This window comes from Frieseomelitta varia, unplaced genomic scaffold (assembly GCF_011392965.1).
Source record: "Frieseomelitta varia isolate USP_RPSP 00005682 unplaced genomic scaffold, Fvar_1.2 scaffold_941, whole genome shotgun sequence".
NCBI lineage: Eukaryota > Metazoa > Arthropoda > Insecta > Hymenoptera > Apidae > Frieseomelitta > Frieseomelitta varia.
Genome location: NW_025110747.1, coordinates 1 through 22,855, shown reverse-complemented (window position 1 = coordinate 22,855; position 22,855 = coordinate 1). Strand labels below are relative to the sequence as shown.

The 22,855-nt window shown below is 35.7% G+C and overlaps 6 protein-coding genes and 1 pseudogene across 15 annotated transcripts; 4 read left to right on the top strand and 3 right to left on the bottom strand.

The window, feature by feature from the left end:
- The first annotated feature begins 124 nt into the window (after positions 1–124).
- Positions 125–1,522, top strand: LOC122537992. Of its 2 annotated transcripts, none has more exons than XM_043671703.1 (5): positions 125–411; positions 521–685; positions 779–964; positions 1,032–1,322; positions 1,397–1,522. In XM_043671703.1, exons 1-5 carry the CDS (start codon positions 348–350, stop codon positions 1,483–1,485), a joined length of 795 nt encoding a protein of 264 aa, XP_043527638.1. In that variant the 5' UTR covers positions 125–347; the 3' UTR covers positions 1,486–1,522. The 2 variants fall into 2 exon arrangements, with proteins under 2 accessions (XP_043527638.1, XP_043527637.1); XM_043671702.1 differs by having other exon boundaries at positions 764–964.
- A 166-nt stretch (positions 1,523–1,688) lies between these two features.
- On the top strand, positions 1,689–3,203 carry LOC122537994 (trissin). The gene is made up of 3 exons (XM_043671706.1): positions 1,689–1,808; positions 2,001–2,053; positions 2,860–3,203. Exons 2-3 carry the CDS (start codon positions 2,020–2,022, stop codon positions 3,063–3,065), a joined length of 240 nt encoding a protein of 79 aa, XP_043527641.1. The 5' UTR covers positions 1,689–1,808; positions 2,001–2,019; the 3' UTR covers positions 3,066–3,203.
- A 162-nt stretch (positions 3,204–3,365) lies between these two features.
- LOC122537987 lies at positions 3,366–5,186 on the bottom strand. Its single transcript, XM_043671696.1, has 5 exons — positions 4,985–5,186; positions 4,433–4,856; positions 4,195–4,365; positions 3,931–4,109; positions 3,366–3,842 (listed from the first exon to the last, which is right to left on the bottom strand). The coding sequence occupies exons 1-5, from the start codon at positions 5,058–5,060 to the stop codon at positions 3,397–3,399; spliced, it is 1,296 nt and encodes a 431-aa protein (XP_043527631.1). The 5' UTR covers positions 5,061–5,186; the 3' UTR covers positions 3,366–3,396.
- Positions 5,187–5,295: 109 nt separating this feature from the next.
- LOC122537995 lies at positions 5,296–5,815 on the bottom strand (annotated as a pseudogene).
- A 237-nt stretch (positions 5,816–6,052) lies between these two features.
- LOC122537985 (ATPase family protein 2 homolog) lies at positions 6,053–15,593 on the bottom strand. Of its 6 annotated transcripts, XR_006308759.1 has the most exons (7): positions 9,871–10,028; positions 9,495–9,691; positions 9,245–9,430; positions 7,782–9,178; positions 7,456–7,719; positions 6,465–7,010; positions 6,053–6,407 (listed from the first exon to the last, which is right to left on the bottom strand). XR_006308759.1 is itself a non-coding variant. In XM_043671689.1 (6 exons), exons 2-6 carry the CDS (start codon positions 9,688–9,690, stop codon positions 6,681–6,683), a joined length of 2,373 nt encoding a protein of 790 aa, XP_043527624.1. In that variant the 5' UTR covers position 9,691; positions 15,355–15,593; the 3' UTR covers positions 6,053–6,680. The 6 variants fall into 6 exon arrangements, 5 of the variants coding, with proteins under 5 accessions (XP_043527624.1, XP_043527625.1, XP_043527623.1 ...); XM_043671689.1 differs by lacking the exon at positions 9,871–10,028 and adding an exon at positions 15,355–15,593 and having other exon boundaries at positions 6,053–7,010; XM_043671690.1 differs by having other exon boundaries at positions 6,053–7,010; positions 7,564–7,719; positions 9,871–10,030.
- LOC122537988 lies at positions 10,423–17,752 on the top strand. 3 transcript variants are annotated; one of them, XM_043671698.1, is made up of 10 exons: positions 10,423–10,500; positions 10,699–10,981; positions 12,811–12,903; positions 13,965–14,068; positions 15,949–16,162; positions 16,241–16,294; positions 16,373–16,515; positions 16,600–16,754; positions 16,837–17,597; positions 17,708–17,752. In XM_043671698.1, exons 1-9 carry the CDS (start codon positions 10,483–10,485, stop codon positions 16,892–16,894), a joined length of 1,122 nt encoding a protein of 373 aa, XP_043527633.1. In that variant the 5' UTR covers positions 10,423–10,482; the 3' UTR covers positions 16,895–17,597; positions 17,708–17,752. The 3 variants fall into 3 exon arrangements, with proteins under 3 accessions (XP_043527633.1, XP_043527632.1, XP_043527634.1); XM_043671697.1 differs by having other exon boundaries at positions 10,431–10,500; positions 10,693–10,981; XM_043671699.1 differs by lacking the exon at positions 10,423–10,500 and adding an exon at positions 11,187–11,358 and having other exon boundaries at positions 10,878–11,086.
- A 189-nt stretch (positions 17,753–17,941) lies between these two features.
- LOC122537986 (bone morphogenetic protein 2-like) lies at positions 17,942–20,625 on the top strand. 2 transcript variants are annotated; one of them, XM_043671694.1, is made up of 5 exons: positions 17,942–18,412; positions 18,586–18,742; positions 18,814–18,959; positions 19,036–19,137; positions 19,221–20,625. In XM_043671694.1, the coding sequence occupies exons 1-5, from the start codon at positions 18,209–18,211 to the stop codon at positions 20,154–20,156; spliced, it is 1,545 nt and encodes a 514-aa protein (XP_043527629.1). In that variant the 5' UTR covers positions 17,942–18,208; the 3' UTR covers positions 20,157–20,625. The 2 variants fall into 2 exon arrangements, with proteins under 2 accessions (XP_043527629.1, XP_043527630.1); XM_043671695.1 differs by having other exon boundaries at positions 18,377–18,462.
- Positions 20,626–22,855: the final 2,230 nt, after the last annotated feature.

The following is a 22,855-nucleotide window of genomic DNA, read 5'->3' as shown; positions in this document are numbered from 1 at the left end:
CTTAATGGAAACTGAATCGCCATCTCTTAGAAAGAGTATTAACTAAGAAGAGCGTTCGGAGAAATTTAAAGAATTATTGGAATGTATTCCAATTGATCACGAAATCAAATCGAATTTAAGAAAAAACAAACAACAAATATTAATCATTATAAATTTTTAATAGAAACAAATAATATAGTTAACTGCTTCTCTCGAATATAAATCTATTTCTTTCGTTACGGGATATTCTAAAAACGTTTATACTATAAACAATCGGTATCTGCGCAGAATCTTTCACCTACGCTTGATTTAAGTTTAACGAAGCATATTTAATTGTTCATCAGTCTGAAAACTAATCTTTGTAGAAAATGTCGTCGATCGTGTATACTGTTTTTCTATTTATCACTGTGGCAGTGAAAAGCCGCTTTACAGGTAACCGGATTTTTTTCCTCTTAATTATATGTAATTAAAAAATATCTTTGACTATAATTGACAAGTGATAAATTCAAAATATATTAAGACGGTTATGACTGTTTCCCAGATATATACGCTTCAAAAATTTACACATTGGATGTTCCGCTCGTGGTACGTAATGGAACTGGACCAATCGATCTTTCTTGCATTTACAATGTCAGCAAATATGAGAACGGTCTTGTAATAAAATGGTACCATAATGAGGATCAAATATATCAGTGGATCCCACCAAGTAATTTTAAACAGATCTGAATTTTTTGACCTAGACTACTTTGTACAATATGAGCATGATATTTTTTTCTTTCTATTGTAATTGCAACTACAGTGCCACCTCAAGATGTAGGAGTGATAAACGGATTGGCCGAATATCCCGAACAAAATTTAAAATATTCTAATTCACGATCCATCATACGTTTAAAAATGGCCATAATTGAAATGACCGGAGAATATGCTTGTATAATTAGCACCTTTCAGGAAGAGGACGTAAGAAGAACAAAAATGATTGTTTATGGTAATCATCACAGTTTAGTAATTTATATTCTATATATACTACATTACTGTTAAATATTTTATTACAGTACCAGAAACTAGTTTATCAATCCACGCTTCATCTTTTAATGAAAGCCATTTGAATCTGATATGTATAGCAAATGGAGGACAGCCACGACCGATACTAAGAATTTACATAGAAGGAATTGAAGTCAATAGTTATCATGATAAAATTGTAAAAACAATGGGATACACGAATATTGTCTCTGGGACACGCAGTGCAATCGTAAAGAACCCTTTGGAACCATTACTATTAGAATGTGAAATTTCTATACCAGAAACGGATTATAAACGCAGAGAAAAAATCGTTTATTATCCTAGTTCGATTCGTTCCAAAAGATATATAAAATAAAATGAAAATAGATGTGCGTCTTAATTTTTCTTCTATTTTCAGCTCAAATGTTACCACAAATCAGTAGTGCATCAAACTATAAAATTGGCGAAATCACTTTCATCATCTACATAGTATTGTTATTGAAGTAAATAAATGTATAAGACGTGCAGAGATTTTTATGTATTAAATTTAATTTATATTTATATCATTATTAAGTTCTTTACGATCTTCTTTATCTAGATTTTGATAAATCACATTCTTTTAATTTTTGATAAATCTATATTCATATAGAGTAAATTCATTTAATTATAGCAAAATTTTAAATCTTTAAATATCATGTCAAGGCAGAAAATGCAATTGCGTGTGCGTTAAGGATTAAGGAGGAAACAGGAGTTGGTGGGGAGATATTCTCCAACCAGCGATCCTTGGAAAGATTATCATTTATCGTTCGGCGTTCATCCGCAAAAGATTTGTAAGTTACCATTTTCAAAATTGACATTTCAATTCGTGTCATTTAAACTTAAATAAAAAAAATTATTTAACACACATTTAGAGCGTTACATGTGTACTATTTTATCAATTTTTTATAATTTTCTTTTTTATTCGAATTTAACATGTGTAAAATAACAGACGATAAAATAATTATATTTAATTTATTTGACAGTGAGTTACTGAACTAAAAAATGAATTGCACTTGTATGATGCTATTTCTCATAGGTAAGCAATATTTAATTTTTACAATAGAAAATATTTTTACTATGTATTGTGAGTGGATCCTGAAATGCATGAAATAGCTATTGTGTCAGAAGATTTTGAGAGAAATTCAATATAGATCGAATTAGAAACGGTAGTACAATCTTCATTTGAAGGAGGCGACATTATTAAAGAATGCATCACTTAAAACAGTCTTTATAAAGTCGTTGCATATATTGCTGTGCCTTTCAGTAAAAGACAGAAAATAAAAAAATTGCGATCAATTTTTATAATAGAAAATATTTTTACTATGTATTGTGAGTTGATCCTGAAATGCATGAAATAGCTATTGTGTCAGAAGATTTTGAGAGAAATTCAAAATAAATCGAATTAGATACTGTAGTACAATCTTCATTTGAAGAAGGCGACATTATTAAAGAATGAATCACTTAAAACAGTCTTTATAATGTTGCTGCATATATTGCTGTGCTTTTCAGTAAAAGACAGAAAATAAAAAAATTGCGATCGATTTTTTAAATATTTTCTCGTAATTAACATAAACCAGAAAGAGGAAGAAGTTCTAATCGAAGTATGCATAAGCTTGCGTTCTATATAAATGCAATAACTTGTAATTACTTGTTTGAAATTCATCGATGAACGATACGCGCTAGTCATAACATACATAAATTCATCAAATACGTTCTCTTTATACATTTTTTGAATAAATAATTCTGTCATAGTATTTTAAATAACACTAACTGGTTTTTAGCAGTTTTTTTAATTCAAATAAAATAAATAAGAAATAAATACATATATTTTTTGCAATACAGTATGCGCATCATGGGTCTTTGGAGAAACCTTATCCTGCGAACAATGTGGCAAAGAATGCGCCGAGAAATGCGGAACACGACAATTTCGTGCCTGTTGCTTCAATAACATGAAGAAAAGACAATTTGAAGAGAAAGACAATTTAAAATGGAGAATGAGACCACAGCTATATACAAACTGGTTGTACCCGAATTTCAATATGAATTAATTATTTACTATATTATTTTATTCTTCTATATCAGTATGCTTCATTGAAACTAAAAATATTACTCAGGGATAATTGTATAATTATAATTATAATTATCTTAATTTTGCAATGTCGTTCTAAGTAAAAATATTTGATGTATCATAATTTTCTTAAGTTACGAACTGCAATAGATTAAATATATCGGACATTTTAAATCTATCGTTATTATTTTTTAATTTTTCCGAGGATATATTTAAAAAACTATTATAAAAATAAAAGACGATTTTCATAAAAATATATTTATTTTTATGTACATATGTATTTTTCCGTTCGATACACACACAATATATATTTAAGCAATCCAATTTTTTATACGTTTTATTACCTTTTTAAATAGAATTGATTGTTTGATTTCATCAGAACAACTCTCCAACTTATCTAATAATTTTTTGCTTTTATTTTTAATTACATTCCATTGTAATTTATCCAAACCAGGATATGATGTTCTGTTTAGAAGTAATTTTAAATCTGACTTATTGTTAATATTATCGAAAGTAATTAATTTTTCTTTTTTTCCCAATTTTTTTATTTTTATTTTAGAATTTTTCTTCTTTTTTTCAATTATAAAATCTTTTCCTAAATTTTCGACACAAAACTGTCGATGGCTATTCATAAAATTTGCTACTTTTTCTTTTTCATTTGCTTTATCAACATTTGTGATTTCTTTATGTTTCTTTTCAGCAGTTATTGATGAGTTCTGAATACATTCTAATTCAAAAGCATGACGATCTACAATTTCTACAAAGCAAAATAAATTTTATAAATATTTTTGTATACAAATAATATTTTTTTTAACTAAGATTATCTCGTAAATTAGTTTTAATACCTCCTGTATCATTATTAGAAATAACAGTTGCAATCTTATTTGAAATATTTTTATTTCCCAAAGAAGAAACTGTATTTTCAGATTTTGTTTCTTTATTGTTAAAAGCTAAATCTTCATCTGAATCATAAGGAGTAATTAATTTAAACATTGTATTTTTTAATCCATAATCATTGGGAACACTATAAAAATACAGATTAATTAACAGTAATTGTCTTGTATAAAATAGTTTTTTTTGTATAAAATATATTTATTTGTTTTACATGCCTTGGTGTAGATTCATCTATCCATGGTACTAATAGCCATGATTTTAGATCATCTGCAAGTTCATAGTTTTCAGGTAGCCAAGGTAATCCAACAATTTCAAATAAGTGTAGATACTGATATAAGTCATTATACCATATACATACTTTTTTAAGTAAATGTCTTGATAAAATCCTAAGAGTAAGATATATGAATATTCTATATTATCAATTTATGCAATTCATAATATAAAAATACATACCATATTCTACTAATAACGGCATATGAAATAATACCAACGGACCAAGCATGACCTAAAGCTATTCTACATTTAAAAAAATATGCAGCGTGTCTAGAAACCTCTTCTAAATGTAACATAAGTTTTGCAAAGCCCTGTGTTTTAACTAAAACATATTCTACCATTTGTTTACTTGATAATGTAATATATTTTTGATCTATTTCAACATGATTCTTCAAATTTTCATATTCTTTTTCAAGTGACAATGATAAATATCTGAGCAATGCTTTGTTTACTTTAAGCATTGATTTCAAGCCTTTGTCACTTCGAAATTTTCTTTTCATACGATAAATTAATCTACTTAAAATTGCTGCTTCTTTATGCAACATTTCTTGAGAAGTTAAATCCTTTACAATTTTGTCCAATGTTAATAAAAATGCAGCTGCATCTAACAGTGATAAAAATAAAGAAAAATCATATATATATAAATATGAAATAAAACGTTTTTTTGCTTCTTGTATAAGAAATTTTTAATTTCTGTCTTATCATTTTATTTACACATAGAATTAAACTTACCAAATTTTTGACGTTCAACATGACAAACCGCATTGGGAGGGCGTTCTAATTGCTTGTCGTTCCATATAGCTTCCATAATGATTAATTATTGAAAATATAACTTATTTTTATATATGTCAAAATAAAAACATAACCTTACTTCTTGTACGTGTAATATAAGAGAGCACGTCATTAACAATTTACAATTTACAATATATAATAAATTGGATGTTTAATTCTTTATACATGAACATATATTATTAATATATATGTATATATATATACATATATTCGTGCAAATTATACATCAATACATATGCATGTAGCCAACACTATCGACGACGACAATATACAGTTACATATTTCTCGAAAATGTGTAGGTTAAATACAGAGGTAGGTCGAGATAATACAGGTGAATTTGGTAGAAAATCAAGAAGTAATTTATATATGCCACGATACGCAAAATCTCCTTGTACAATAGAGCGGTACATTAAATTTGTTCATGGATTATAAGATTGTAGCGAATTCGCAGATTTAATCTCCAATATGCAATTAAAATATGTTAATGAATATACAAGCAATAGATGTGAACATAATTTGTGAAATCTGTATTATATACAATAGAGTACAATAAATTGTCATTAAATTTTCACCTAACAGCTTTTATTGTTTCGAATTTTAGTAAATATAATTGATTTCTTTGTCGTTCAGTATTTAATAAAGGTCAAGCAGATGTTACCGTACAACCAATTCTATCAAAATGTAGTAGTGGACAGAAATCATACATTTTTTTATTCATTACGATTTATTTATCTGTAGATTTGAAAGATAATAGATTTTAGGTTTTTCGACTTTAAAAATTAAATGTTACAAATTTTATTGTAAAATGTAAAAAATTATTTACATATAAATATATAATTATAAATTAAGAAATGTAAAAAAAAATTGTAAAATTGTAAAAAATTATATATTTTATATATAAAATGTATATATGTATATATTTATGTATAATACAATACTCAGATTAACTAGTACCATTTATTAAGATTAAATAATAATCAATGTTTTGCTGAGTTTTGTTGATGCAGAGTAAAATAGAGATATGATTTAACAAGCAAATGGTAAACAGGGATAACATTTGACTGTTCCAATATAAAATAATCCACCAGTAGTAACAGGTACCCTGAAGACAGAGCCAACTTCGTAAGGAGCTGGGACTGGTTTAGGCATAGGTATACAGGTGACACGGCTTGTGCAAGGTGAATAAATGTAAGGGCATGGAACACTAGGAGAACATGGCATGCAAGTAATAGGTGGGCAACAGTTTGGTTTTGGTTCCAATTTACATGGTGGCATAGGACATGTATAATACCAAATAGGTTGAGGCGAACACGACATAGAGCATGGTGGACATTGTGGGTCCATTGGTGGACAGCAACCGCAACTAAAAGAATATTAAGTTGACTGTCATTGAATTCATCAAATAATCAAATTATCGTACCTTTCAATAATATCTTTCAAACAATTTTTACCGAAAGGTCGTTCACATTTTATCGTTACCGACATTTGTCAATGTAATTATATAACTGAAAATTTTATTAATTTCCGAACAAGAGTCTGAAGGTTGGTATTAAAATAATAGAAAAATATTGACAGACGATAAATGATTCGGAAATATAGACAAATTCAATTATTACATGTAAATAAATATTTATAGTTAATGTATTTTATTTATATATTCATTATATAAATTTATTAACGATGCCGGCGTTCGTGGAGTAATTATGGCTAATGCTGCTTTGAAATGTTCTTTGGTGATTATATTAGCATTTAAGTTTTCTTCGAGTGCTTTCATAGCAGCTTCGTGACAAATTGCCTGGATTTCTGCTCCAGAATATCCTTCTGTAAGATCAACTAGATCTTGAATTTGTACATCTTCAGCGATTGGCATATTTCTTAATTTTATATCAAAAATCTCTTGTCTGGTTTCATAATCAGGTAATTCCACGTATATTATCCTATCCAAACGACCTGGACGAAGAAGTGCCTGTAACAAAACAATATTTAGCTGTACTGTAGTATCTAAGAAACCAAATTTTTATTCTAAATTCATTATTTCAGCCCAGATTATATTTTATGGAAATGGAAAGTTTTTGAGATATTTGCATAGATTTGCACAATTTGTCTACATACACGTATCTGGACAAACATACATAGTTGATACGTCTGGTATTGAATAATCTGTTTAAGTCTCTCACACAACTAAAAAAATGAAGAGGTTTAAGTCAGAGTTGGTTCATTTTATCCTTTTTGATGAAACTATTCATTTCCGTGAAAAATGATCTTGATTTCGATTCAAAATATTCCCTAAATGATAAATTTGGACTAAAAATTTTGCTTTTCAGGTACTATACTTGCTTTTCAGTACATTCCAACATTTTAATTAATAAAATATTTTGTTAAATATAATTATTTATGAAGATATAGCTAACTTTATCAATTTTATCAGGTCGATTAGTTGCTGCCACCAAAGTAACGCCGCCTAATGCAGTAACTCCATCGAGTTCTGTTAATAACTGTGCTAAAACTCGTTCTTGTACATTACTTCCGCCGCTTGATGAAGAACTTCTTTCGCTTCCTAACGCATCAATTTCATCAATAAATACTATTGAAGGTGAAACTTGTCTTGCTTTTCGAAATACTTCTCTTACGGCTTTTTCGGATTCACCGACCCATTTTGAAAATAATTCTGGACCCTAAAAATATATTTTTTAACACTTTTTTCAGAATGAAAATATTTCAAATTAAACTGTCTTACCTTTATGTTTAAAAAATTTACTTTACTTTCTGTTGCAAGAGCTTTTGCGATCATAGTCTTAGAACAACCTGGTGGTCCAAACATTAAAACACCTTTAGGTGGAGTTATACCCATCCTAAGAAACGCTTCAGGATGACGCAATGGCCATTCAACAGCTTGTTTTAATTTTAATTTTAAGTCTCTTTGTCCTCCTATATCCGACCACCGAACATTCGGTACTTCTACAAGAACTTCTTTCATAGCTGATGGCTTTGTGACAGTTAAAGCATGTTCAAAGTTTGACACTGTTACTTTTAATGAAAGATCAAAACTAGTATTAATTTTCTGATGACACTTTACAGCATTTAAAATTGCTTGAGAACATAAACCGTATAAATCGGCGCCAACAAATCCATGAGTAGCAAATGCGATATCTTGTATATCTTCTGAAGATAAATTGTTTGGTATCTTTAATAACATCTTTTTAAATATTTCTGCACGCATGCTGTAAGTAGGCACGTAAATTTCAAATTCTTTGTCTATTCTACCAGGTCTTCTAAGGGAACTATCTACAAGGTCTAATTTCGAAGTTGTGGCAAGTATCACTACATTATCATTTGCATTTTGTATGTCATCAAAGAGTGTAATTAATTGTGAAAGTACTCTTCTTTCATGATCTGTACTCGAAGTACTTCTTTTAGGGCATAAACTATCTATTTCTTCTATTAGAATAATACTTGGAGCTTTAGTTTTAGCTTCCACGAAAATATCTTGTAATTTTCTTTCTGTTTCGCCTAGTGATTTACTATAAATGTCGGTACTATAAATAGTGATAGAATTGATATCATATTCAGATATTAAAGCATTGGCAATAATAGATTTACCAACACCAGCAGTACCATATAATAATATTCCTTTACTAACATAAAAGTCTCCAATACTTTGGCATTGACCAAGCCCGATATCAAGAATATCCTTGATATTTTGTATTACATTATCGTATCCACCAACATCTTGTATCTTAAATTTAGATCTTTTGCAGTGTTTCTTTTCTTGCTCTTCACTTAAAATTGTCCACTTTGTGTTGTAAAGTGCTTTATAAAATTTGGGTTCATGTACTTCATCTGTCATTTTTAATTGTTTCAATTGATCAGATAAATTATTATTTTTATAATCATCTGATACAACTTTGACAATATTATAAATTAATGTTTTGCCATAGAAAGGCACACTGAATTTATTACCTATGGTAAATACCTTTTGTTCATTGTGATTCTTAATTATTATGTCAAGTTCCATGGTTGCTTCTTGTAATGTATGTTTCCCAACACTACGGATTACAAATTCCTTGGCGACATTAACACAGAAGTTAAATTTTTCGATCTTAACATGGCCTCGAAGGTTATTTAATTCTATTGCTATAAAAGATGTATAAATAATATAATTTTTATACACACTTGAGAAGATTCAATAAAAATTATTACCATGTTTTGTTAACGAAACACTTGTTAAACTTTTATCTTTAGTTGGCCATGCAGTTTTAACAGCTTTGTTGTCGCCAGCAGTCACAAGAACATAATCTCCTATTGCAATTTCACATAATTGTAAAGCAGACTGTGATATAAACGCCATGTCATCAAATGTCCTTACATGAATATTTTTTGGCTGTTCTATGCAAAAAACGTTTATATAAAAAAAGATACAAAAAAATGGTAAATGTAAAAGCATATATACCTAATGGATTATATGTTTCCATGGTACTATATAGTATACCACTATAAATGAAATCATGATTCCATGTTTTAAGATTTGGCGGACAATTAGTGCCATGCACTGTTACATCTTTTTGTGTTAAGATGCTCTGACATGTTACACATGTCATCCAAGGAGAAATACTTTTTCTCCCACTTTCTTTTGCCTTTGAAGTCATTCTGAAACAATAAAAAAATAATTCATAAAATATTCCTATTTTACTATATTTTAATGTAATTCTATGGGACATATTTATTATTTAAAATACTAAAATAAATAGATATTTAACTGAGAGAACATAACCTCTAAATTATATATAAGTATTTTGTATTAAATGGGATAAAAGAAAAAAACGTACCTTTTTATGAAATGTGTACGAATTTATACAATTATTTCTAAGTTGTGATTTTTAATATAAAAATTGGTATAAAACACAAAAATTCATAGAAATATTTGCAATGAAATAATCAAATATGATAGACGTGTCCGTTCAGAGTGCAACACATCTACAGAAATTCTAACTGAATAATGACAGTAGTTAACAAATATATTTATTTCATTCATATGTGAAAAGATATTATCTTAACATCTGAAATTTTTATTGTTTCTTAGACACAATTGAAAAAACGCTAGACCGTAGTTTTAAATTTCATAAATTAGCGCGCCAATAAATAAAACTGTTTTACTTGGAGGGAAGTAGTCTGTAGATCAAAAGGATAAAGAAAATATGTAATTAATAGACAATAAATAGACAATAAATTTCGAAACAATATAGAGTGTTTATGAAGATCTTCAAATACTAATAGAAAGGATACAGTCTCCTATCGAGCATAAAGAGTTCTACTTTGTGATAAAAAAAAAAAAAGATATACGAGGTAAAGGATGTAGGATCTTTCTTTTCTTAACCTCTCTTTCTTTTTAAGTTTCGCATATTATATTCCAATACATCGAGCTCATAAAATTCTCGTGGATGAATGTAAAAAATAAGGTAGGAACAGAATATCGCGAATACAGGTTTGAGAAGCCGAGGAGACTTATCGATTCAATCTCTCTCTCTCTCTATCTCTCTATCTCTCTCTCTCTCTCTCTCTCTAACCGTTGTAAAAAAAAAAATGAACAATTTAAAATAGATTGCAATTTATACAATTGCAGGTAATGCATTTGTTATTCCTTAAATGAGATTCAGATCCAGACGAGAGATGAATCAGATTCGGTGGAGCATAAAATCAGCAGCATATCAGGGATCAGGCGCATCAGGGATCGCGGCAGGCAAGAGGCAAAAGACCGATGGATGGACGGGCCAGCCGTCACGAAGCGGGCCGACGTTCCCGTACTAAACGAGATTAATAGAGATCCGCCTGTCAGCCGGACGCCTCTCCGTCTGAACGAGATCCAGCGGCTTTCAGACGGCCAGTCTTCTCGCAGATCGCAACCTGCGTGGGCAACAATCGATCGTGATCGATCGCACGGTGCGTCCTTTCTGGGGTACCGCTTTGCATGTCGTGTACGTGCGAGTCCAGGAGTATTCCGTGTATCACGAATCTTCTAGTCATCCGCGCACGGGCATATATAGAGTAATGAGATAATAACCACTGTGACAAATTAGCACAATTTTCGTTCATATGGTGCTCCGCACCTACGTTATTACTAAACGCTATTACGTATTTTTTTAAGCGGCAAACAACTCGTGCATCCTTGATACACGAACCCGTCGTTTCGTCACGGTAAATCGCATTCATCGATTTACGTCTGTCGCTATTTGTATCGATGCGAATACAAATTACGAGGGGTCGGTGGGCCATATTCGGTGGCTTCACTTTAATTTGCCTCGCCAATTTGCGATTAGGTAGGTACCGCATCGTACATTTTCGTTCTGATTCATCCTCTCTGCTCCCTTCTCTTTCTATTCAGTTTTCTGTTATGTGGTTTTATACACATTTTATATACATTTTATATTTCACTCAACTCGTACAATTTAAGTTTATTTAAATAGTCTTCAAACAAGTAGGGTAAAGTTGTCTAATGGGATCTCTCCTAATATGACAGCCCACCTTATTTTTGTTGTGGAACTATTGAATGTGATCGCGATGTTCTCTTGCACGTAACTAAGCATTTATCAGTTGTTTAGCAACTGTTGAATACCTCGAAGAAACGTATGTTAGTGAGTTGTTTTTAAAAAGATTTTTACTCAATTATAAATACCTTCAATAGGGTAAGTGTTTAATCATTTTCCTTAGGTATTATTATATAGTGCAGATAGTAAAGTTTCAAAATTTACTGATTATAATGTTGTAAAATAATGAATGGTTAATCTTTAAACAATTGTCATTGTTTTTTATTATGAGACAGATCTCATATAAGACATCCAATTATGTTCACTTTTCTAGGCGGATTCTGCTAAAAAACGGAAAGAATGGGATAAAGATCGGATAGTATTGGTAATTAAAGTTCGAAAAATTAATATGGGTTGTAAAAAGGCGGCGAAATTTTTCAATGTTCCTAACAATAACTTTGAAATGTTATATAAAAGATACCGATTTTTCTTCTGAAGAATTGATATCAAAGCCCTCTTGGTAGAAAGTCTGTGTTAAGCCAAGAAATCGGAACTATAAACTATCAAAAATTTCCATTGAGGAATATAAACGTTCTGGAAGTATTGCTATAATAACTAACGTCATCAAAGAAAAACTAAAAGAAAAGAGATAAAATCAAAGCATTAAACAAGAGAACAGCAACAATTAAAAAATCCATTAGAAGGAAACTTGTAAATGAAAGTTCAAATAATGAAAGTGATGAAGATATTGTTTTGGATGACGAAAACGATTATAAAGAAAATTACGATGCGGAATTTTCGCACAAATTTATATTCTTCCAATATATACTGTGAGCAATGAGTTCAGTGCACAGAATGTTACTGGTGGGCTAAGGGGCTGATGAGATGGATTGTATGTGCCAATGTGCAAAAAATAAAAAATTTGAAAAAACAAGTCTCAGTAAAAAAATAAGTGGGAATCCGTTTTTTTCTTGTCTGCGAATTTGCATAATTCTTGTTTTTAATTACTTTATAACACTTTAGAATTATTAATTGTAATAAAAATATACATGTACTCTGATGGATACTCTGTTTTCCGATATTACAAAGGAAGAGAGCATAGTTTTAAAATGTTTGAGATTTCAGAAATGTTCTTTTAGCCAAGAGTTATGTTTTTAAAAAATATCATGTATCAGATGACTTCACTCTATGATTCAGTTTGATATCAGTTTGGTATCCGCATCGAGGACATTGTTTCTGTTTCAGCTATCGGTGACCAGAATGAAGGCAACGAAGGCAGGACACAGAGGGAACATGTGTGCTGCGCCCGACACGAAAAAATGATCGATGTTGGATACGGTAAGCGGATTTAAGGAAAAATATGGATAACACGATGCACGGAGGATCGTGAGGTGACATAAAAGAGATTCGGCGTGAAATTGCGTAATTTTAAGCAACCTAAATGCAAGCTAAATGTAAATTATGTTCCCTCGTTTTTTCGTTCTTGCCGCCCCATATTCATGAGTGGTAAACGCTGGTGGCCTTGTTGCTAGATCTGATCCGGTAAATTAATATCGGGTGTTCAATCAATTGACGCCGATCGAGAGGATGAAGCATCCGGTGACGGTGTTCTCGTGGTGCCCATGATCAAAACATTTGATCGACTTATCATTGCCAACTATCGCATTAAAATAGCGCGAGGCCTAATTGAAATTGGTTCGAACTTATTATTCGATCTTATACCGTTGCTTGTAGGTGGGAACCGATCAAAGGACCGAGTTTGTGATTCGTCGAATGTTAACGCCCCTCGCGAGCGAATAATTAAGTTTTCGCCGAAGCGGTCAGTTCTGCGAAACGACCGAAGAAACATCATCTCCATCGAGATGTGATCAATTGTCAATTAAACGACAATTTTTTTGTTTGATCGACGTCTGGCATTCTCGGCCGACACTTCTTGAATCAACGTCGTAACCAGCACTCCTACCATTTTTCTGTCTTCGATTATCTGAAATGATCAAATCGAGCAATGGCTATTTAACCCGATTGGGCGCGAATCTGTGAAATACTCTGGTAGATCTCGAGGTAATGCCGTTTGTACGAAAGGTGGCAATGAAATAGCTAAAGGTCCAGGGTAATGTGAATCACCAAGGAGTCAACGCATTCCATGTCCCACGCGTTCGCGCAAAAAATAGCACGGTTACACTACAGACGATTTTTTTATATACATCTCGTTAACTTATTTAGCGCGATACTGGTCGTAAATTTTGTACGGTGGATCGCGTGCGAACGGCACAGCGCATACCGTCAACAACACCATCCTACGGCACTATTGAAATTTCATTGAACCTCGCCAGCCACACTTTATCGTTAATGCTAATCTTTTTCAGCCATATTTCATTCAGCCGTGTTTATTTCAACAGGAATATCGGGCGAAATTATCCAAATTGACGCGGGCCATTGTCGTAAACTATGTCCACGACACGTGCTGGACGATCCAGGAGACGCGAGTCGACCTACTGTACAGGTAAATCATTTTTCGTACGATTATTTCTGCCTTTAAACATTTCGGTTTAATAAAGGAACGCAGGGTTACGGAGGCACATAGATGTGTGTGTAACGCGTGACTCATGGCCGCAGGATGCACCTGGTGCAAAAAACTTTTTGGTTGATGCCCGCCTTAGCGCATCGAGTTTACAACAAAAAGACACACAGCCATCGTGGAGTTTATCGAACCGGTCGTGAAATTGTTGAATTCGTCGACCTGGAATCTTTTCAAATTCATTGTCACGAACATGCTTATTTTTACGATCAAGACCCTTTGAGTTATAATATCGAGTTACACTTGCGACGTTTCTTGGAATTGTGGTTTCGATTTGAAATGAATTTTCAATTTAATTCTTCAAACTGAATTTGGTTAATAAATACTAAATTCTATATAATGTTTTCAATAATGCTTTGCATTGAAGACTGAGAAGAAAATAGTAAGTGAAGGGATTGAAAGAAAAGAAAACGATTTCAGAATTCACAGAAATTTTGAAAAAAGCGTTGAAAAGCGTTGGAAAGTTTCACTAAAACAAGCCGGTGTATAGCGAAAGGATCGATCTCGCAGTAAGCTCGAAAAACTGAGAGTGGACGTCGAGGAATTCTGTTCGAATAGTGGGACGGCGTGTCAAAGAAAAAACAACGGACCAGACGAAAAGATCAAATTCGCAAATAAAAGCAGAAAAAAGAATTAACGCGATATATACGTTGCCATGGCAGGTTACCTTATGCCAAGGGCTATACGAAGGGCGAAAAAGGCAGGAACGTCATGTAGATTTATGACGCATGGGATCGACCAATCCGCCAGCTGGAATGCGGCCACGCAGCATCGCGCGATTGTACGATCTTCGCGACTTTTACGGCCCGTATTGAGAATCGTCTATCTTCGTCGATGATCATCGTATCCTTTTTATACATACATACGTACGTACCTTGCACTAATCCTATTTTCCAAAATTCATCGACAATCATATCGCGGTTAAGAGGTCGTCACGTGCTTTCACTTCGTTCGTGTACGAATTGCCGGACTATCGAGTCCACGATAGAACTGCAGTGGACTCTAATTGGAATGGTAAATGAAACATGCCGTAATAAGTACAATTCGAGAACGACCGTTCTCTCGAGGAGGAAGCTATTTTCGTCACTTGATTCAACCAAATCGGTGGTTTATGATCTTGCAACACCCACACTGCGGGAATGAAACAGGCTTGAGCAGAAAAAAAAAAAAATGTTGCACGCGATATGCAGAAAGTGGAGGTTGTGTCGTACGTCCTTGGAAGGTCGCATCGTGCCAGGTCACCGCTCCGGCGCCAGCTTGGCCAGCTACTAAATCCCGAATCACGTTCCTGGGATCTCGAGGATGGATGTATCTGGGAACAGAATTTATTAGAAAATATTCTTAGCCAGAAATATCACCAGGGGGATAAACGAGAGAGAAGAAAAGGGGATAAAAGCGCACCGATGCCTTTGATCGGACAAAGATAACGGTCGGTGTTATCCCGCAGCGAGAATAATTAAATGGCCCGCGTGCCACGAAAGAAATCGAGTACCAAAGAAAACGTCCGAACGAGATAACGAGGCGCACGGTATGAGAGTATTATGAATTCCTCCGTGGATACTATCGATACTTTCTCGGTAAATGTACGACGAAATAAAGTACGAATTCTGTGAAGTCGCGTGCTTGCTTTTGCTCATTCAGCATATCTGTATCGATAAAGTGTTTCGCTGTGTGATACATGGCCAGCCATTCCGTGTTCTTCCTCCTTACCTTTTTAGCAATATCTTAGATCCCATCCGATTGAAATATCCAAGTTTCCGTTTTCACCGTATTCAATGGAATTCATCTTTTCTCGTTTCCCTCAGAGATGTTTCCCAGAATCGCATTGTCGTCCAAACGCGGCGAAACTAGAGAGGGTATCGACAATCCAAGGGGTTCGCGTGATCGAAGTCACAGAAGCTTGCGAATGCACGCCGGATTCGTCCTGTCGGCGAGAATCCTTCACGCATCTCGTCCATTCTGGCACTCCTCATCAGGCCGTGATGGACGTCGGAGTATGTATGGGTCACTGTGCTAAAGGTATCTAATTTTCTTTCGCTCGATATATCATTTGCTCGTAGTCCTCTTATCGATAATCGTCGACGTGCCTTTTAAAAGATCTCGGGTGCAAGCCGGTGAGAAACAGCACGGTTAGCATCAAAGGACCGAATGGTATGTCAGATCTCTTACACTTGCGATAGATGTTGTAATTTCAATCGGGATAGGTACGTTTATCGTGTTATATTTCAGGAGACGAAGTGTATCAAGTGATTGAGAAATGTGGCTGTGCTGGAACATGTCACAAAATGGATCACATGGAGACCGTTCTAGATTTTAGCGAGGTCGAAATTAAGGATGGCACGAACACAACGGACGTTAGGCCAGTCGTTCGGGTAAATTTTCTGTTCCCACACCATTTGAGACTGCCACTATGATCATGTTAGAATTTATCGTTGTCTTCGCATTTGCACAAATAGCAAATTAACGTTGGACAATGTGTTGGGACGTGTCCAGGGAATGAGACGGAAATGTGTCTTTTGAGGGACAAAAAAGAACCATCGAGATGCTTGGCCGCCTTGTATTCAAAGCAACATACTTGTACACCAGCTAGATTCAAAGTTCACGAATACAGGTATTCGGGAATGAAGATTAATCAAATCTGCGGTTAAACGCTCAGTGAGATATTTTCGTTTCTTTTTTTTTTTTTTTTTCAGGACTCGTCGTGGATCGAAGAGAGAAATTATTCAAATTACACAGTGCGCCTGCGTCTGAATAAAATAGAGAAGATCGAGAGAGATCTATTGAAATCAACGGACCAATAAAACAGACTTATAGAGATATTTAGGTTACTTTATGCGTCGCGTAAATACAAAGTACCATTTCGATGTTCCTACATGCACCGTGTATTGGTATGACAAATAAATACAATGACTTTCTAGAAAACGTCAACCGCTCTGAAACTAGTCCATGTCCATCGCGTTCTATCCGTTTCGTTTGCTAATGTCAATTGTCGTATTAAATGATTCTGCAATTTTCATGGCAATCGGATTAATTTTTTAAGGAACGTTTAACAAGTTGGAATTAGTTCCAGTTACGCGATTAATCCCCTCTCCATGACGGAAGATGACAAAAGTGGGATTACATTTGGTAAGGCGCAATAAAATGGTATCTTTCGCGAATATGGCACTAGCCAACATTTGTACTTACAACTATTCTCTACGTCGTTTCCGTTCACGTACGAATAATGCAACGAGAAGAACGAGGTCGAAGTCGGTGCCCGACGTTCGAACGGAGGCGAAAATACACGCTGACACCCTCGCGAGATCCGTCATCGTCCTCGTAGGAAAACAACCGATTATTCGCGATATCTAAATATTGCTGCGTGGAGCCACATGACTCGCCACTCACGAATCTACGGAATTTAGGAAGCACGAGCTTTTTTTAATAGATCCACGATGTCATCATCCCGTTGCTCGTACGTTTCGATCTTCTTCTCGGAACGCCATCGCTTATAATCGATCCTTACCTTGTCTTCATTTCTCTATCTATTCTTTTTTTAATCACGCAGTGTCATTTTATTTCCAGAGAGATGCAAAATTTCTCGTCGAAAAGCACACAAGGCGTACAATTTTTTAAAAAAGAATCTCCTCCGCAAGAGAATTAAGAGAGAAACGCGATGCGTGGTCGATGTGTCCAGGACGATGGAAGGTAGCCTAGGATGGCTTAATAAGAAACAAATGGGGAGAGAAAGGAAAACCGCGTCGTCGAGTTGCGTTGAATCGCGTCAAGTCGCGTAGCGTCGCGTCGGTGTCCCGTGAGAGAAGCCGATGTCGCTGCGGGGAGCAATGCGGGGGAGGCAACTCCCGGCATAGCATAAAGGTGACTCCTCGCAGCCAAGATCTCCCATATGCTACTTAGCGTTCCGTTCGGTTCGGCAAACCTCCTGCCCGCTAAGAAGCGTTTGTCACAGACTTAACGCAGATATTCAGTCGATGTTCAACCGCTGTCATCGGGCCGTTCTTTGAGCGAGTCTGCAGAGATTACGCGTTGCGAGCCTATTTTCGGAACTGTTTTCCACACAGGAGAATGATGTCGAGTGACGTACGATTTTCCCTTTTGGCGATACTCTTTCTATCGTGCACTTTCAACGTGCACGCACACCCAAGTCGCTTTACCGAAGATGATAATACCAGCGTGGAGGAATTTGTCAATCCGTGGTCCTTGGATGGCTTGAGCGAAGGGAGCGAGCACGACGCTAATCGGGACGAGGCTTTAGAAAAACTGCAACAGGTCCGTCTCCAGATAATTGTGTCGTATAACTTGCTGTTTGTGAGAACTTGGTGAGAACGGAACTCTCATTTCCGAATGATTAGAAATAAGAGTGAAACGACTAAGTAATATTTGACTCGCGGAGGAAGCACGTTTGAAACGACTATGTTAACTAGACGATGAAATCGTTGCAGGTTCTTGGTATTCGGAGTCATGGTGAGAAAACAGGACGTCGTAAAGTGCCGCCGCAATTTATGGTGGAACTGTATAATAATGTCGCCGATCCCAGCGGTGTAACGCGAGGTAAAAATCCATACAATGCCAAGGTTGTTCGCAGCTTCATCGAAAGAGGTAAACGCGACCCTGTAACATAACTCCAGCCAAAAGTGAAATTTTACTAAAAGCGAAAACTTTTCACACAGATACCACCGTGTCGCGATTATACTTCTTCAATATCACGGGCTTAGAAGTGAACGAATCGGTTTTGGAGGCGGAGCTCCATCTCTATCGAAAAAGGACACCTTTGAAAATAATGCATCCGTCCATTTTAGCTTCTCCCTACTACTTGGTAAGTAGACGCACGTCAATCGTAATTTGTTGACTTTTTAAAGGATTCTGTTGACGAGGTATATATCTTACCTTAGATAAGAGTGTATCAAGTCTTGGATGAAAAAAGTTTAGAAGTTCCCGACCTTCACAGACTGTTGAACGTTCGGTATGTCGGAGCGCATGCATCTGGTTGGCAGGCAAGTTTCAGAATTTTGGAATTGAAAAAAGGAGAGAAATGCTAAATTTCCGGCCGTGTTAAATAATTTATTTTTACCATCAGATATTTAATGTGAAACACGCTGTTCTTGCCTGGTTAACCGGGGAACCGAATCTTGGACTTTTGGTGACCGCTTCTACCGTGTTCGAGGATCAAGTGGTGGTGGAGTTTTCACGACGAAACGAGTATCATCATAGCAAACAGCCCATTTTAGTACTATTCGACGACGACGGGAAAAAACACCGAGACGATCGTAATAACAACGAGATTGAAGAAACGTCGCGCGAGGACGAGGACGAGAATGACTTGAAGAATGACTACAGTGATAAAAATGTCGAGAAACGTGATCGGGGAAAAGGTCAGCCGGAAGAGGCTCGATGGGAGAACGAAAATAAATCTGAATTCTTCCAAAGAAAGAAGAGAACGGGAATAGTTGGGCGTGATGTAGTGACTCAAGCAATTCGAGGGACTCGAGATCTCGCAGAAGAATCGTCCGGACGACATCGGAGAGAAACCATTTTCTATCCGAGAAAGTCGCACGTTTTAACGTCGACAGGCGTGTACCAGCGAGCGATGCGCCGCGAAAGAATAGGAGAAATAGTTCGTCAGAGGTCGTTATCGAACGAAAATGTTCGCGAGAAACGATCGACTAGAAGTCACGCGTCTGTCCAACAAAATGTCACCGAATGCACGAGGCACGAGCTCTACGTCGATTTCAAGGAAATCGGTCTCTCCTCTTCTATCATCGCTCCGCTTGGTTATTCAGCCTATCATTGCAAAGGTATCTGCGAATCGCCGTTGAGTCAAGATCAACAACCGACAAATCACGCGACTGTTCAGGGAATCGTTCATAAAATGGGATTGGTGAAAGGGGTCGAGAGACCTTGCTGCGTACCAACGAAACTATTGGGCACGACCATTCTGTTCTTTGATGACAACGAGAACGTGGTCCTGAAAGTTTATCAAGACATGATCGCAGATCGTTGCGGATGTCGTTAAGGACATTTCATCGTTTCTTTTTTTCTTTTTTCTTCTCTTTAGGAAGAAAGAAGCGAATCAAGCATCAACATATGTCTCAATGATGATTGAAAAGGGGAGAATAAATGTGTGTGTGAGAAAAAAGAAGAAACTGGAAGTGTATGCGTGCGAGAGAGAGAGAGAGAGAGAGAGCAAAAGTAAGAGCGGCAGAATATATATATCAGGTAAAAATGATTTTTACACACTAGCACGAGAGTCATTCCTAGAGATTTATCTGAAGATCGATGTCCTAACATTGTACATAAGAACATTCCTAAATTCGCGTAGGGTTATACGTATCAATGATTAGCATGTCTACATCGTATCCTATATTGTCATTAAATTATTATTATAATCACGTCGTCTCGATCATTGTATATACTACTGTGTCGTAGAACGTTAGAATTATTTATATTTTAATTATAACAAATAAAACTATTGTAGTATTTAAGCTATTGAACCATTTTTACGCGTAATAACTTGCTCCTTCTCATACTCCCATCATGGTCGAACGAGATTTATGCTGTGAGTTGTAGGATGCTATTGGGTTCCGTTGAAATACGTTTGAAATTATTAATTTTAATAAATCGCGTGTCACTCCAGAATTGGGAGAAATTCCGTCGCAAAGAAATTTTGGATGAGCAACGAAATCGAGGCGTAAACTTTAAGAGCAAGCCAATAAAATAAACGTGACGGTGACAGTGCTCGAGACGATGACTTTGGCGCCACTGGATCCAGAAAAATATTTGTGGAATGACAATACTTCCGGTATTAAGTGCCGCTTTTTTTTTTTACCTATTCTCATAACCAGGTATCAGCAGCGTACGACAGTAGCAGACGATTAAATAAATAAACGACATCGACGTGAAATCGGATGGCGCACTGAACTACCGAGAAATTTTTCGCTAATTTTCGCCAATGAATATGTCGACGATTCATCCTTTCGCTTTTTCTTCGTTTCTTTGTTCGTAACAATGTTTCGCTCCATTGCTGCATTCATTCATTCACGTGTCAAGAACGTAAACAGATTAGTTTAATGACCTGGAATCATGGTGGAATCGTGGATCGTAGTTCGGAGTTCACGTGGAACACAGCGTGAAACGTGAGAAATTAAACGAAAATTACGCACGGTTAGATAATCTCCATTTGATCGTCTTCCTCGCCGCCACTATCTGTCTTCCTGTTTTCTAGTTAGCTGCCTTTGGAATCGCACGCCTCCCACTGATCCGACCAATTTGTCCGAGATAATAATTTTAGCTTTCTCATCCTTTGGTTCTACACGCGATGGTTCATCACGGCGAAACACGAGCAAAAGGTAGAGGCGAATATTCATACGAAAATACTGGGACGATAAATAAGATGATCAACGACGAAAGCGCTACACTTTTGACGCCAGGATTTGCATATTTGCGAGCGACCGCTCGTTCGCGTGCCGTCGTACTGCATTCCGCGTGCGTGCATCTCCAGTTATATTTAATGCACGGCGGATGTATTTTTGAATCTGCCCACCTAAAAATAGCCAGGACGCGTTCTATTGCATTCCACACGCTGTACATATTTAAATTTCTGATATCGCGATACGTGTCATTTAATCAAGGATGATGCTCGCGACAATCGAGGAATTCCTTGCTTCTACACAATTATCAAGTCTTTCACAGAAGACCGCAAACCGAATGGAAAATTGCGACAATGCGAGGATTCGCATTCCCTTCCAATCCTATGCGCGCGTACACGCCGCAAAAGAGAAACAATTGGAATCTCATGGGAACGTAGCTGTTGAAAGAATTACAGAAATACGTTCAAGAATTGGAGGGCTATCGGGTTAGAGGAGGGTGGCTAGAGGAACTGTAGTACAAACGAGGGAAGTAGAGAGAAGAGAACGAAACAAAATCGGTGTGACAGAGAAAAGGAAAAGCGATAGGGCGGGAACTGCCGCTAAGTAAGAAACCCTAAGTCGTAAACCGTACAACACACAGCCTGTACAATGACGTAGTGTTCTGTCATCCGGCGCGCAACCTCTCCAGCCTCTCCACTACCACTGCTTGGCCATTATAGTGAGGACAGAACCTCACAACTATACATATAGTGGAAGGCCTTTGAACAGTGCGCGCCTTGTGTCTTGTGTAAGAGCTGTGTTTCTTCCTTTCCGTCGCCTCTGCCTTTGTCGTTCTCTCGTCGTTCACTCCTTTCCCCGCTTTCGTTGACGCGATTGACGCACCGCTTTTTCATCAATCGGTAGTCTTCAGTTGCGCGTCTACCACCTTGCCGATTTTCGCATTGATCGATGGTGAAAATCGGCGGCTACCACACAGGGATGAAACACGCCGAACGCATACACCAATTTCGTGAAAATCTTCTCGGTCGGATAATACGCGTAAAGTAAAACAACATCGTAATTCCATACGATTAACTATTAAACAGCAAGAAGACATTATGAAGAATCAATGGTAAACATGACTGTCTCAGTCTTTGTATATTGGGTACTTGTTTTCCAATTGGTATTAATTGTATCGATCGTAAGCACGGGAAATCGTCAAGTAAGTATCACATTGCCGCTTTAAATATCACTGTACGAATGTTATTATAAATACTCGTTTGAATCACGTTTCTATTTAATGGAAAGGTGAATCGTTTCTTCTTCTTCTTTTTTTTTTTTTTTTTTTTTTTTTCGACGAACGAAA